Below are 16,878 nucleotides of genomic sequence, written 5' to 3' on the forward strand. Positions count from 1 at the left end.
AAAATAAAATTAAAATGATAAACATTAAACAGATGCGGTTAGTCAAGAAACTATATATATATATATATATATATATATATATATATATATATATATATATATATATATATATATATATATATATATTCATTCATTCATTCATTTTCTTTTCAGCTTAGTCCCTTTATTAGTCAGGGATCACCACAGCGGAATGAACCACTAACTTATACAGCATATGTTTTTTACGCAGCGGATGCCCCTCCAGCTGTAACCCATCACTGGGAAACATCCATACACACTCATTCACACACATACACTACGGACAATTTTGCCTACTCAATTCCCCTACACTTTTGGGGGAAACCGGAGCACCCGGAGGAAACCCACGTGAACATGGGGAGAACATTTAAACTCCACACAGAAACACCAACTGAGCCAGCGACCTTCTTGCTGTGAATGTACTACTCATTGTGCCACCGTGCAGCCCATATATATATATATATATATATATATATATATATATATATATATATATATATAAATAAATGTAATTTATTCCTGTGATGACAGTTCCAAATACAGGCTTAACTTCTTATAGATTGACACTTTCAAATGACTAATAAAGAACAATATTAATTCTAGCATCAAAAAGTGTCCTAATCAGACTGATGCCAGCATATAAAAGTAAACACTAACTAATTCCAATATGGCAACTCTAATATGAGTCAACTAATGAAGTCCAATATGTGTGTACAGGAGGAGCGAACGATTCGTGATCGGACTCTCCTAGAGGCAAGGGACTCAGACCACCACATCCAGTGGAAGGTCAAGTTTATCCTGGGCAACAGCAGCCGGCAGATCTCACAGTGCAGAAACTCTATTCAGGGAAAGAGTCTTCTCACTGATGAGCTGGGTGAGTAAATAAGACAACTACTCACCAAAATAAAGCTATTGAAAGTGCATTCAAATTAGCACGGAACAAAAGTTGTGAGGGTCTGTTCACTTTTCAAGAAAATAAAGACTTAAGGCAAAACTTGATATTGTCTATGATAACTAGTTAAATGGTTAGATCAGTAGTTCCATTTTTAACATTTATTTGAAGATTTGCAATGACAATGTTGATTGAGAAACAGCCACACACGCATGGAGATTCCATCACTTGCTGCTTCTCGAGTGAAAGGGCCATAAAAATGTGTCCTTGTTGGTTCTGTGAGTTAGAAAAATAACAATTTATTAGCATTTTAAAATGTATTTTTACAGATCAATTTTGCTGGAGTCCTGCTGATAATTGTAAGCTATCTGTTTTTGATCAGGCTTTAAGCAACCTTCGGATGATTTTTTGAACCTTTGCACACATTTTGGGGGCCCCCAGAGATATTATTAGGGGCCCACAACATTGACCCCACCCCGGCTCTTTACTTTAGTCCGCGATCTGATGTGATCATTGTCAGTTTTCTGTTGTTTCACCTGTGAGAAATAGAAGCCGTTTCTAATACATCAATTCGAGGTGTTGATTAGGACAAAAACTCTTGTGGAAAACATCCCTTCTATCGCGTGCCATTGCTTTTATATAGAACACTCGCTCCTGGTGGTCCTCAATCTGGCAACCTGAGCTTGCATTTGTTTTGATCCAGGAATGCAATACCTAGTTCAACCACTGGGTGTCAAACTTTAATACTGCACTTTATAGACCTTTTTCTTGGCTGTTGCATGGAGGGCGCCATAGCGTCCAGCGTCTTCCGGTAGAATGCTAAGAACTTCTGTTTACACTGTTTATAACCAGTAATTTGCGCTCAGAAAATGGGTTTCAATAGCGTTTTAAGTGGATTACGGAGTGTTTTTGTGACACACAACTTTGAAAGGTGTGTATTAAAGCTGTTATAATATGTCAGATGTGGGTTAAGCGCGCGAGAAAAACTTTCTCCTACACTCTCAGAAATAAAGGTACAGGAGCTGTCACTGTACAGTACCATTTTAAAAAATACATATTTGTACCCAAGTAGTCCACAGTGGTACCTAAAAAGTCTATATTAGTACCCAAATGTACCTAAAAAGTACCTTTGTGGTACCATTATGGACCCTTCAGAGACAAATATGTACCTTTTGAAAAGGTGCTGCCCCAGTGACTGCTCCTGTACCTTTTTTTCTAAGAGTGTAGTTCACGTGTCTGCCATCAGAAAACAGTGTGTGTGTGTTTCCCTGGCCTGTCAGCTGTAAGTTGAGCGGCTCTTCACACACACGCCACACGCACACACACAATATTTCACTGCATTATAGAGCAAACCAGATTACTAGCATGAAACTTAACATGAATGTAAGTCATGCAGTTTACAAAAATGACCAAGAAAAGTCTGTTACTGATACTCTGCTGGCTGATTTGCTGTTCATTCTAATCGCGAGCCATTTAGGTTTCATTTAGTGTGTTGAATATTTTTCTGTCATTTCAAAATGTCCATTTATTTTCACTTTGTCACAGTTATTAAATTATTGTGCTAGCGGGACAGTACAGGTGACTTTAGCCATGACGAGGCTTTATTTAAACAGCAGAAGATGCCGTCTGACAATGAGGGGAAAATCCCTCACAGCACTTGTTTTCCATCCTATTAGATCACATTTTTTAAAATGATCAGTCCAGGTGGTGCTGATCGACAACAGTATCAGTTTAAAGAAGATAAATGCAGGTAAAATAGATTAAAACTATCGTTTCAAAGCTGTCCAAATGTGACTGTTTACACGCATCAGCTGACGACCGGAAGTTCTTAGCATTCTCCTTGCGCATAGACGCAAAGCATAATGGGTAGATTTGCGTTCCAAGAAAAAGGTCTACAAGTATTATCTTACCTATCAAATCTTGTCCTGATGCATCAGATTCTGCAAGTGCAGGTCTCTAGGTCAGTCAGACGAATCAACACTGGCAGAGAACTGGAGGACTGGACCTGCAGTAACATTTTTAAAATTTATTGTAACTTAATTATACATGAAATGATGACTGCCATTTTTACATATATTAAAACCACTGGGTTAGATTTATATGGCTTGCTATTGATGGAAATATTTGGGGGGGGGAAGCATAACAATTTAACAGGATGGCTAATAATTTTAATCCATTCTTAAACAGAAAAGCATCATTTATTACTTGTCTACTATGCTAATTAACTTTTTATATATTGAAATGTAATTTATTCCTGTGATTCAAAGCTGAAATTTTAATGCATTTACTACAGTCCTCAGTGTCACACAGTTCTTTAAAAAGAATTCTGATGATCTGATGCACAATTATTATGATCAGTTATTAAAACATGGTTCTGATTATTATAAATGCTGAATGTTTTTGGTGCCTCATATTTTTAAATCGCTGTTTCCACAAAAATATTAAGCAACACAACTGTGATAACATCAATAATGTAATATAAAGTGTCATATTAATATATTTGATTATTAATATTATATTAATAAATTTTTAAATATAATATTACATGGCGACAATATGTTATCATTTTTTTTAGTAATATTATTTCAGCGAATTGGTGGATATTATGTGAAATGACAGGTTGAATAGTGAGAGGAAATTATTTTGATGAAAGATTAGGATGGCACAAGTATTTTTTAAATAATGATATGATGTAATTTATATTAGATACTGCAATACATTACACGCAGGAACTGATTTCATGGTTAGTAACATGATTCATTAAATCGGCTCATTCATTTAGAAACCAACCAAGCAAGTGAATGAATCATTGAACCATTTCCAGTGTGGAAACTCTGAGATTTACAATGCACAAACAGACACTATTGGGTTGCAAATGTCTTAATTTCTTGTTTGTTGAACTGTTGTATAAATTCAACATCGCATTTGCAGTCTCGCACACATGCTGATATAACTCTACTTTGTGATGTTATTAAGTGTTACATATCCTATAATTATATATATATAAAAAATGAAGAAATATAGTTTGCTTTTAAAACTTTTATAATAGCATCATTCTAAATGCATTCTAACATGTTTTCATCTATGGTTGCAAAGGGGCAGAAAAAATTAATCTCGGGAATTTTGGAAATATTCCAAGCTGGAAACTTTAATTAAAATAAATTACTTTATTTTATATAAGTTTATATCAACTGTATGTACAAACTTAACTATAATAAGCATTATGTTCATAATCTGACATTCACACAAACAAAACCATATTAAAAATTACATTTTTGATTCATTTAATTGTAAGTGGAACTTGAATTCCTTCACTGAGCATAAGTGTTAAATGTAAGAAAACATATTACCTTATTTTTGCGGTAAAATGAACAAATTTTCTAAATAATATCAAACATAGTTGATGTAGTATTTGGGTTCAAATGCAGAAATGTGGCTAAAATTTTCTTGTGATTTTTCAGCAACTGGAAAATGGGGGGAATTCCCCCTTAAGTGACTTTAAGGGGATATTATTTTCTTAGTGTGTGTGTTTTTTTCCAACTAAATGTTTGCTTAGTGTATTAGTTTTTACAATAGTACATTTTGGTGCACAATAGCTTACAGCATAAGTACGTTTTATGTTTCAAAAATAAATGTATTGTAATTTAAATGGGCAGGTGGACACTTTTAAAAATATATACTGTGTGGAGGATTTAAGAAAATATGCATGCAGTGATGCATGGATGTCATTTGAGGAATATGCAGGGTCAAGAATTGCATTAAATCTGGTCGTTTTAACCACAATTATGCAGTGAGATATTTTATTTTAATTACAATTATGTACTCTGTCACTGGCAATCCTTCAATTTACCAAATTCACAGTTTTATTCCCATTAATTCCCATATATTCCCGTTAATTCCCATGGAAAGTTTCCAGCCTTGAAAATTACCTTAATTTTGCAACCCTACGGTTGACAGCTGTATCTATCCTCCGATTTTATGCCCATTTTAGATATGCGCATGAAAACCACCAAACTACACATACATTTAAAAAAATGTGCATGAAAAACAAATGCGCATAACTGAATAGGATTAACTTTTTATTCGATAGAAAAAATGTGCATAAACTACGATGGGAACACTTTTATCGAACAAATTCCAATATGCGCATTAAAAAAAAGTCATGTGATTTTGTTATAAGAGATCATGTGATGATAATGTGTGTGCATGTACAAACCAGCTGGCTGAGCAGACTGTAGAACATCTGAAATGTTGTTTTGGTCATTCTAAAATGCCTCAACCATTTCAGCATTAGTTTAATTATATTATTAATTGCCTTCAGAATTGTCAAAAGTGTCTGTGCTCCATGTCAAAGTTTCACGCAGCTTCCCCTGCCGCAGAGAATTCCGATTTTAATTTTGATATTTAGTGCCAGTTTATCAGGAAGTGACGATTTTGTTCTCTTTGACTCATTGGATGGAAACGGTGCTTTATTCACACGTCTTTTACATTTAATTCGCATCTTTGGATGGAAACATAGCTAGTGCTTTTGGGCTTTGAAGACATATTTTTGTTTGTTTTCTTTCTGATAATAATAGCTCACACATTAATAAAATCAACAACTACAATTGCTAGAATCGAACCAAAACATGCTTTAATGTGCAACTCCTTTTTTTTGGACTGTGTGTGTATACACAAATGATTTATTGAACACAGACTTTTCTTTTTCCTCAGGTTACGTGTGCGAGCGGAAGGATTTACTGGTGAATGGATGTTGTAATGTTAATGCTCCCAGCTCGAGCCAGTATGTCTGTAAAAGCTGTCTGGCTAATGGCTGCTGTAGCGTCTACGAGTACTGCGTTTCCTGCTGCCTCCAACCAGACAAGGTACATCAGACAAGATATCTTTTTTATTATTTATTTCTTTTTACTTCATAAACAGTCCAGAAAATTGGATGGCAATAAAGTTTTTACTAGATTCAGGATCCAAAAGTATTATCATTCATTTAATATATTGTGATAATGAACATGCTCAATATTGACATCTTGGGCACTTCAAAGTACAGTGAATAAATATTTATTATTTAAACGAATATTCACATTGTATTTGCAGTGGTGTTCATAACGGCGGCAAAAGACAATGAAAAAGAAGAAAAAAAAGACTTAATTGGTTAGCTTAATAGTTTGCACATTGACATTGTTGCATGTTTATCTGGCCTAAAACGTGCTGAAATATTGATAGAAAATGTTTTGAGTATTTATAGGGCTATTATACATTAAAAAAATGCAATAAGGCTCTAATAATTAACATTAGTTTATTTAAAGGGCACCTATGGTGAAAAATCTACTTTTCAAGCTGTTTGGACAGACATATGTGCATGTATGGTGTATAGACCGTCATATTGGGGTGATATAAACACACCCAGTCCTTTTTTTTCAATTTAGCAACATAAAAACGGTTGACCAATCGACCGCAACTTGACGTAGGAGTGCGGTCCCCCCGCCCACCGAATTGATTGACAGCTGCGCGTATTAACATGTCCCGGTAGTCACGTGTATAATCATATCAACAAGACCAGACGTGCGCAAAGCAGCCGGGAATAAAAGGTGTGTTCAGTTTGCTAGGATCATCAATCATCATCAAATGTGATCAAGAGTGAGTTTTACAAGTTTAAAATGTTTTAAAACAGAGCATGTGTGTAATGAACTACAGCGATTTACATTAGCTTTACTTCATCAGCACAGCCGCGTGTCAGAACAATTATAAAAGATGCTTCAATCCCGGTTTGTGGACGTTAAATTAGGTTTATTTTGTACATTAACATAACAGATATTCATACAGCAGTGGAGATTAACCTGTATCCTGTCACATATGCGTGCAAAAAAAATTGCAAAGCTAAATGGGCGCTCTGTCTGTGTGTGTGTGTCTGCTGCGGTGTGTGTGCGCACGTGAACTTTGTGTGACTCATCAATGCAACTGCACAACAAATACTCTCACAAACGCTACGTAAGATCTTCTTCCTTTAAGTTTGTCTGTTGTCTGACGCAGCCAAGGGAGGAGATTAAGGCACGTAGAAACGGTGGGTGGGGAGGACTAGCCTTAAAGAAGCAGTACACCAAAACCGCCATTCCTATAAATAGGAATTTAATAAAAGGTATAATAAAAAATCTGATGGGTGTTTTGAGCTGAAACTTTACAGACACATTCTGGAGATGCAAAACACTTATATTAAATCTGAAAAAAGGGCTAACCTAGGTGCCCTTTAAATAAACTTGCGATAAAAACTACTAAATATTTTATTAATCTTAGAAGATGCTAATGTTCTTAATGCCTAACAACATGTTGAAAACATAGTCATAATTTGATAATCAGTCTTAATCAGTTTTCTTTAATAATAAACAGAGTTACTAAGATAAATCAGTTTTTTTCCAATGTTGAATCTATTAACTAACATTTACTAATACATTTTATAATGTTATAAAGTGTTACCCATTTTACTTTATTATGCTTTTGCAATTAAATTTTTTGATACATTTGTTTACACTGATCATGTATGAACATGTATGAAGACTAAACAAATGCATAAGTATTTTTTGGTTATTATATCTGTTAAAGTAGCCTATTTTGCAGCTCAGGTCAAAATCGTGATAAAAGCTTCAACAATAAATCGCAACATTAAAAAAAATGTGAGCCTGTCCAAAAGTAATTTAATGTTGGGTAAAGTGTACATTCCTTTTTTGTCTTTCAAATGCAAGTAATGCAATTCCTTTGAGTTACCTCATTTGGGGTCTGTGAAAGTTCCTATGAAAGTGGAACTATTTACTATTTTTCCATCTTATACATGTGTCAAAGAGCGTCATTCATTAGGTCACTTGCAGTGTCATACAGTAGCATCTTCTGTAAACAGCACTTTAAAAATGTGCAGACTCACTGTGGTTTGTTTCTTCTGTTTTTGAGCGTAACTGCAGAAACGTGTTGCAACTTCTGGAGTTGCAAAAATGAAAAAAGATTGGTTCCATTGCCAAACTTTTCATGATCTTTTTATAGAAAGAACTTGACTCTTTGACTCTTCTACATACAGTATACAGTCAAGCCAAAGTTATTCATACCCCAGGCAAATTCTGACTTTGTAAAATGTAAATGTAAATAACACATGTAAATCAAATGACAAATGTTGACAAATGTAAATAAAATCTGAGAAGTATATATATTTATTTTTTTTTCAGACAAAGATGGCTATTGTACATTGTTCTAATATCTTTTGGGATATATATAGATATATATATTGGGATATATATCTTCACAGGCCACTTTATTAGGTACACCTTACTATTACCAGGTAGGACCCCTTTTGCCTTCAGAACTGCCTTAATCCTTAGTGGCATAGATTCAGGAAGGTACTGGAAATATTCCTCAGAGATTTTGATCCATATTGACATGATAGCATCACCCAGTTACTGCAGATTTGTCAGCTGCACATCCATGATGCGAATCTCCCATTCCACCACATCCCAAAGGTGCTCTATTGGATTGAGAACTGGTGACTGTGGAGGTCATTTGAGTATAGTGACATGGCGGGACGGACATGGTCAGCAACAATACTCAGGTAGACTGTGGCATTGACAACATGCTCAATTGGTAGTAATGCGCCCAAAGTATGGCAAGAAAATATCCCCCACACCATTGCACCACCACCACCAGCCTTAACCACTGATATACAAGGCCGGATGGATCCATGCTTTCATGTAATTTACGCCAAATTCTGACCCTAACATCCAAATATCGCAGCAGAAATCGAGACCCATCAGGCCAGGCAATGCTTTTTCAACCTTCTATTGTCCAATTTTGGTGAGCCTGTGTGAATTGTAGTTTCAGTTTCCTGTTCTTAGCTGACAGGAGTGGCACTCTGTTAGGTCTTCTGCTGCTGTAGCCCATCCGCCTCAAGGTTGGACGTGTTGTGTGTTCAGAGATGCTCTTCTGCATACCTCGGTTGTAACGAGTAGTTATTTGAGTTACTGTTGTCTTTATATCAGCTCGAACTTGTCTGGCCATTTTCCTCTGACCCCTGGCATCAACTAGGCATGTGCACTCACAGAACTGCCGCTCACTGGATATTTTATCTTTTTCCCCTCACTAGATATTTTCTATTTTCTGTAAACCCTAGAGATGGTTGTGCATGAAAATCCCAGAAGATCAGCAGTTTCTGAAATACTCAAAGCCCGTCTGGCACCAACAACCATGCCAACACTAGGGACATTTCCATTCACCTATTTTTATGTGCATTTTGGTTACTGGAAATGGCATGATGCGCATACATTTTGAAAATGCACATTTAAAAATTATGCACATTACTGAGTAGGATAAACTTTTTATTCGATAAGAAAAGATAAACTGCGATGGAAACATTTTTAGCGAACAAATTCCAGTATGTGCATTAAAAAAGGTAATTTGATTCTGTTTCAAGAGATCATGTGATGATAAAAATGTGTGAATGGACAAACCAGCAGGCTGAGCACATTGTAAAACATCTGAAATGTTGTTTTGGTCATTCTAAAACGCCTGAACCATTTCAGTATTAGTGATATTATATTATTAATGACCTCCAGAATCAAAAGCTTCTGTGCTCCGCATCTCACACTTTCAAACTCCACCGCGCGTTCACTGCGTGACAGGATTGCGTTCTGAGATGCAAGTAATTTATTAAATGAAGAAAAAATTCATGCAGCTTCTCCTACCACAGCAAATTCCGTTTTTACTGTTGATGTTTGGTGCCAGATAATCAGGAATGGATGATTTTGTTTGCTTTTGACTCGTTGGATGGAAACGCTGCTTTATTCGCTCACCTTTTATGTGATAATCCAGTTCAGCGCATAAAGTTAATTAGCATTTTTGGATGGAAACATAGCAGCTGAGTTGCTGCCATGTGATTGGCTGATTAGTAATTTGCGTTAACGAGCAGTTGGACAGGTGTACCTAATAAAGTGGCTGGTGACTATGTATATATCATGGTTTTCGCTACATTCATTCGTCCGTGGCGGGGCGCCACACCAAAATTCATCCCGCCACGGCTACATTACAGCTTCTCATTCAAAATATTCGTTTTTTTTTTTTTTTTTTTTTAAATAGCGGGTTACAATCGCACCAAAAACGTAGTGAAAGGGAAGTGAATTATAACAGTGCAAACTTCTGTAACAGTAGTGCTGTACATTCTTTGTTTAACCTTTTAAGGTGATGTGCTGACTGACTGACTGACATGAAGCAAACACGGCGTAGCTTTCAGTTATGATGAACACAGTTTGCATAATTATATTTTATTTATAGATAAAGGTCTATGGTTCTGCATACAATGACCTTATTTTGCTGGAGTTTATAGCTGTTTCACTTTACTTCAGGACGCATTAATGCCGCTCTGTAGGTCTGTTAGAGACATTTATAAATATTCCTAGCAAATCTAATAAACATTGGAGACATACTCGTTACATAAAAGCACTAAATCACACTTCAGTCGCGTTTATTTGAGAGCGCAAAAGAAAATCTGCACTTGAGCAGCGAATATTTGAGGGCACGCAAGAAAATCTGCACTTAAGCAGCGTATATTTGATGGCGCGCAAGAAGTTTTGTGACATTTGTCAATGAAATAACGCCACATGTAGTTGGTAGATCTGTGAAAAATGCCCAACAGAGTCTGCCACCACAGCTGGAAAAAATCCTAGAGGAAACACTGTGTGTGTGTGTGTGTGTGTATATATATATATATATATATATATATATATATATATATATATATATATATATATATATATATATATATATATATATATATATGAAGGATGCGACCTTTGCAGTACATAAATTCACAGAGAAAGCATACATTAACATTATTAAAACATCTGTTTATATTTTCCAAAACAACTAACCATAGAGTTCTGTGAGCAAAAAAAAAAAAAAAATCTGTAAACTTTTTTTTATTTTAAATAAGGAAAATAAACGTGCGTTATGGATGTGACCAGAAACGTCTGCAAGTTTACAGTATACAACTTACTTTGTAGAAATTCTGTGAATTAAACTGCACAACCCAAAAGAAACAATACTAATCAAAAGAACAAGAGTGGTCTCATTATACAACAAAAATTATTGATTTGGTTTTATTTGACATTTTTGTATTTATGAGGGAAAAGATTTGTTATGGATGTGACAAATGTGAAAATGCCTTTAGTGTGACTTTGTTATTATAATATAATTATAATAGTTTGAAAACACTAATAGAGACATTTTTGAGTATTTTTAAAGGCATGTAAAATACTTGCTTAGACAAAAAAAATCTAGAAACAGTTGCTTAATAACTTAATTTTTTTTAAAACTTTGGTTGCAGCTGAAATTATGTAACTCTGTAAAAAACAAACATTCTGTTATGGTAAATACAGCTAAAAATGAATGCAGTTTTTTTATTTTGCAAAAAAAAAGAAAAGACAATAGTGAGTTTTTGATCACCAGATATGTGTCACTTAACCGGAATGCAAAATCAGGCCACTGTTGTTGGAAACTCCCCTCTGATCTCTCCTGCTCTCTTCCCATCAGCAACCTCTTTTGGAGCGTTTTCTAAACCGAGCTGCAGAAGGCTTTCAAAACCTCTTCACTGCAGTGGAAGATCACTTTGAGTTGTGTCTTGCCAAGTGTCGTACTTCCTCACAGGTGAGTGTCGCACACTTTAAGCAGAGTTTAAAGATGATTTATCTGCATGAGTGCAAAAGTGCACACAGCAAAATGAGCATACAAGAGCCAATTTTAGCTGCTGGTTTGCGATCATGACAAGTCATTTACTGTAATGTCATGCACGTTGCGCTTTGAGGCATCTCTGGCTGAGTACGGTAATGTTTACTAAGCAAGGCAATCTTGAGGCATCCCTCTTTTCCCAAAAACATGCAATTACATGTTAAGCTTCCAGCAAGCATAACATTAACAATAATATTTTATGCTTGGTCACTTTAAAGTTCAATGACCAAATATATAATATATATAAATTGGCATAAAAGGGAATGACTTTATTTAACATTTTTGAAACATTAAAGACAACAATGCATATATTTCATGCACATGTTGCTCCCGAATGAATCTATTTGTGTTGAAAAAGGGTCAGTTAATGGTTCAATTATCCAGTCATGAAAACTTGCTTAATTTCTAAGTGATTCAGCCGTTGTGAACAAATCATTGAAATGAATCACTCATTAAGACAAAAGTATAAGCATAATATTTACGTTTACTAAAGTTTATGAGAATAACCCAGGATAAAACCCAGTTTAAAAAGCTCTCCTGAAAGTTGGGGTATTGACCCTTTTCGCAAGACATTAGCTGCATTTCCACTATCGGGCCAGTGCGAGCCAGGGCTTTAATCGGGCCAGGCCGGGCCAATAGCCCGGGAGGTTGACAAATGAGGCCGAAATCATGTCGCGTTTCCACTGTCGGGCTAGTTGCTCGCAGCGCGTCACTCTAACACCGCCCCTAGAACGTCCCCCGAATCAAACGTCACACAACCCGTCACAATACCCGCCCACTTCAGCGGGAACAAAAAACTCAAATTATAACCACAAACACAACCTGGCATCACTACAAGAGCTGGAAGATGGAGAACACCGAAGCGATTGCTTTTTTACTGTTTGTGGTCTGTTGGTGTAAGGCCAGAAAGCGATCCCTGGATAAGGACATTCGAGTTCGACGGCATTTAACGCCGTCTATTTGCCTCTGAACATTTTCCTCGGCCCAAATGTTCAGAAGAGCCCTTGTGTCCTCAACTGACCAGTACTGTCTGCTATCCATTTTTTCTTCTTCTTAGTGAGTTGATCAAGCGCGATAGCAAAACAAATGTAAGGGAAGAAAGCATCTTGTCTCCTCTTTACCTGACAGGAAAACTCCGCCTTTGTACGTAACCCCGCCCCGAAGCCCCAGTTGGCCCTCCTTGGCCCAAGGTATTCGGCGGGCCGAAAAAGGCCGGACGCTGGCCCCAAGGAAGCCCCGCTTTGGCCCGATTACGCCCGGGAGTGATAGTGGAAACACGACTGGCCTTGGCTCGCCCTGGCTCGCTCGATTTAGGCGCGATAGTGGAAACGCGGCTATTGATGACACATTTAATGGTTATCAGCATCTTAATCCTTGAACGTCTTTAATATCTAGATTTTTTTAAATACATATACATTTATAAAGCTATACTTTGTATTATATCATCTTTTTCTTCGAATTACTAAAAAACTAATAATTACCACTTGTGCAAGTTGTTTCTAATGTAGCATTTATGGACGGGACTGAAATTGCTATATTTTGTTTTGTTGCGATATACATTGCGATATGAATATAATTTCACCAGATGATTTGAATAGCTCTATTTGGGAGGATTTCATTCATTTAGATCGACTGGGATGATCAAGTTTTCTTTCAATGCAGTGCATCAGCATAAAATATAATAAATTACAAGCATATAATACATATGACAGAGCAATAATAAAAGTTAAATAGACGGTGCTTTATGGTTTCTGGGGAGTCTAACTGTATTCATATACGGAAATTGAGCAATCAAACATAATAAAATAACATGGTCGTCTTTGTATAAATCCTTTTTTATAATATTTAATAATTTCTTCATCTTTTAGTCTTTAGTAAATAATCTAACCTTGTGATGTGACTATTGTGGATACACACATTGCGATACAATGCTCAAACTATATATCGTTCAGCCCTAGACAGGACAGTACATTTGACGTTATTCTCTATTTTGGCTGCCGTTATCGGTCTCTCACAATTTTTATTTATTTTTTTTGAGCAAACGAGAATAAGTTTACCCGTTTATCTTCTAAGTTTACCCAACTATGATGATGATTTCTGCTGAGAAATCTGGAAATGTGAAAAGGGGTCTATTTCAGCTTGTTTGTAGCATTCCATACTAGGACTGCACAATACTGGGAAAATATGCAATGTTGTTGTTGAGTGTTGGGATAATGATATTTCTTATGCTATAATTATAAAAAATGCTATATTTTTTATCAGCAATTAAAAAAAAAAAAAAGTAACGATCATACTATAATAAACAGGTCTAATACATTACATTTTTTAGAGCTAATTAAATCTAAGAACAAAAAAAGAGGCTTTAATGGCGATTTCACTCTACATGATTTTCATAATCTTTGTATCACCATGGTTTTCGCACTGTATGGCTATCTAGGGTAGCGTTCAGTTGCTGCAGTGTTCATACTGCATGATGAATCTGTGACAGGAGGATACACAATGCATGACTATAAAACAGTCGCCTACACCTCTGTCTGGCTCACAGACGCACACGAGAAGTGACAGGATGACTCAAGAACACATGCGAGACTGGAAATGGTGCAATAAATATTTGAAATAACCTGTCATTCAAATAGTCCATGCATTAAACGCTTATTTACAGCAAAATCGCGGTAAAAAAAGGAGATTATAGAGGACGAAATGTTTGAGGAGCTGCAGTGGAGCAAGGATTGTGCGTTAAATAAATAATAAATTTTGCAAAGTACTGCTGCGGCTGATCAAGCAAATGTTTGTTTGTTTCTGTTTAATCTTATTGTAAAGCTTATTTATTCTGATATTGTGGCCTATGACTCCTGCCTGAACTCTCCCTGACCTGTATCCTGCTCTCTCATTGGCTGTAGGTCATTGCTGAGGTGTTTTTCAGTCAACTCATTTACACAGCACGAGTTGGAATCGGCGTCAGGTTTAGATATTTAGCTCTCCAAATATTTTATGGGCATCGGCTACACTTCAGCAATTCTCTCTGATCTCCTTTTCCAAAATTTGCCTCTGATTTCAGGCTTTTGTCGGGGATTTCACAAAAACCTGCGAGTGGAAATCAGGGCTAAAATAGTGCAGCATGAACTCTACATAAAACATTACGAATTACTGAAAATCAGAAATTCTGATTCCTATCGGCTGTTTTTTTTTTTTTTTTCTATTGTCTCCCGGTATTAGTATTTATGTTCACCTTACAACAGATTAAATTAAAGTGATTGATAATGTGCCTTCTCTGCGTTATGGAAATTCCATATACACTAGGGCTGCACAATTTTGGAAAAATCTGACATTGCGATATGAATACAGTTTCATCAGATGGTTTGAATTTCTTTATTTGACTTTTTCTACGGAGCAGTATTTAGATATTTTTAAGTAGGCATGCTCCGATCAATCGGCCAGAGATCAATATCAGCCAATAATCTCATGAACTGATCATAAGTGTTCGTTTACAAGTGGAGGAAGATGCACATGCTCTAGGTTATAGATCCGCATTGCTACAACACTTGAGCAATGTTTCCAAATTGCATTGTTAGTAGTTTTTCTTACCAGTTTTATCTATCTATTTGATCTATTATTTTTTGTAAAGCTGGTTCTGACCATCACATATATGCAACATTCTTAATTTATTCTCTTAGATACGGTGAGATCTCGTACATAGAGACAAAACATGCAATGGCAAAGTTATAAAGCTTGAAGCATCAGAATCGGTATCAGTGGATCACCATGGCAAGGAATCGGTATCGGCTGCAAAAATCCTGGGGCATCCCTAGTATTTAGGTACAGAAGTTAAGTAATCACAATGCAAATTACTTAGGATTACCTTTTTTCTAGTCTAAATATCAAAAAAATATATAGAGATATAGATTTCATATATAGATTTCACTTTCAGAAATAATAAATCAAAATTAAGTGAGATTTTCCTTAAAACAAGCTAAATAATCAGCCAGTGGGTTAAGCAAAATAATCTTGTTAGGTTTGGAATGCAGATATTTGGACATGAAACAATACAAAAAAAAATTCTAAGAAACACATGTTTTGTAAGTGTAAATTAACACTCAAATTCAACAAAATAATAAATAATTAAATGCAATTAATCTTTGTCACACCTCCAAAAGTCATAATTTCCTGTGCCCAAATGTTTTAAACTCTCTTGAAATGCTCCGTCACAGGCCTTAAAAACACATGCAAATAATAAACCTTCACTTTATTATGGTTAATCTTAGCAGTGACTCTAAAAATCCTGTGTTTTGTGGCTACAACTATAATCCATTCCAGACTTAACAATGTAAACCATGCAATGTGATTATTGCACACAATTCCTTCACGTTGTCCCAACACAAATATATTAAGTTAACTTAATTGTTTTTACAAATTTAAGTGGATTGAACATAAAACAATTAAGTTGTCTGCAAAAAAAAATTTAAGAATTGTGTTGCTTCAACTCATTTATACAAGTAGTTTGAATATTATTTGAGTGTGCTATTATTGGGATAACAATAATTAAAAAATATCGTGCAGCCCTATTCCACACCAGAATCCATGACCAAATAACTGATCATTGTGCTAATAAATCTCAGCTGTTCACCATGTCATATTTTACCTGGCAGAACTAAATCTCACTTGCTATTCTCTTGTTTCAGAGCGTCCAACATGAAAACACCTACAGGAACCCACAGGCGAAGTACTGCTATGGTGAAAGCCCACCAGAACTGCTGCCAATATGACGCCAGCAAAGCGGCTTCGAATAATGAAGGAGATTTCTTGCGGTTCTTCTCAGGGGTCCCAATAGGCAAAAATGAACAATATTCTGAGTGGTGCACAATCATAACGACTTGAAAGAGACTTTACACTGCATATATGTGTGTGTAGTATCTATTTTTTTTTTACCTCATCAGTGACGAACATCTCGTCAAACAGTCCGCCCATTTCTTTTTGTCTTTGCTCGTCATACAAAGATGACCACACATAACCTGGCTAATTTTATCATCGGGTGGGATTCCAGATAGAGTCATTGCGTTGTTGCTTCATGCTTACAACACTCATGGAAACAAACAGAAAGCACCTCAGATGATGACAGCACCCCTCACACCCAGCGTGAGATCTGATTCATGTGATAATCTGCATGTGAGCGGTGTAATAATTTAATAAAGTAAATGTGATTTTATGTAGCTTCAGAA

General features: G+C 35.9%; 1 protein-coding gene across 1 annotated transcript; it reads left to right on the plus strand.

Annotated features, from left to right (window-relative positions):
* The first annotated feature begins 723 nt into the window (after window positions 1-723).
* Window positions 724-16,425, plus strand: spring1 (SREBF pathway regulator in golgi 1). Its single transcript, XM_056458932.1, has 4 exons — window positions 724-892; window positions 5,624-5,775; window positions 11,468-11,581; window positions 16,342-16,425. The coding sequence occupies exons 1-4, from the start codon at window positions 724-726 to the stop codon at window positions 16,423-16,425; spliced, it is 519 nt and encodes a 172-aa protein (XP_056314907.1).
* Window positions 16,426-16,878: the final 453 nt, after the last annotated feature.

This window comes from Danio aesculapii, chromosome 5 (assembly GCF_903798145.1).
Source record: "Danio aesculapii chromosome 5, fDanAes4.1, whole genome shotgun sequence".
NCBI classification, from domain to species: domain Eukaryota; kingdom Metazoa; phylum Chordata; class Actinopteri; order Cypriniformes; family Danionidae; genus Danio; species Danio aesculapii.

Bases quoted from the DNA above. Each gene is read 5' to 3' on its own strand.
- spring1 (XM_056458932.1), top strand. From the start codon at position 724: ATGTGTGTACAGGAGGAGCGAACGATTCGTGATCGGACTCTCCTAGAG. The intron at 893-5,623 runs GTGAGTAAATAA...CTTTTTCCTCAG, and splicing joins TCTTCTCACTGATGAGCTGG to GTTACGTGTGCGAGCGGAAG. The intron at 5,776-11,467 runs GTACATCAGACA...TCTTCCCATCAG, and splicing joins GCTGCCTCCAACCAGACAAG to CAACCTCTTTTGGAGCGTTT.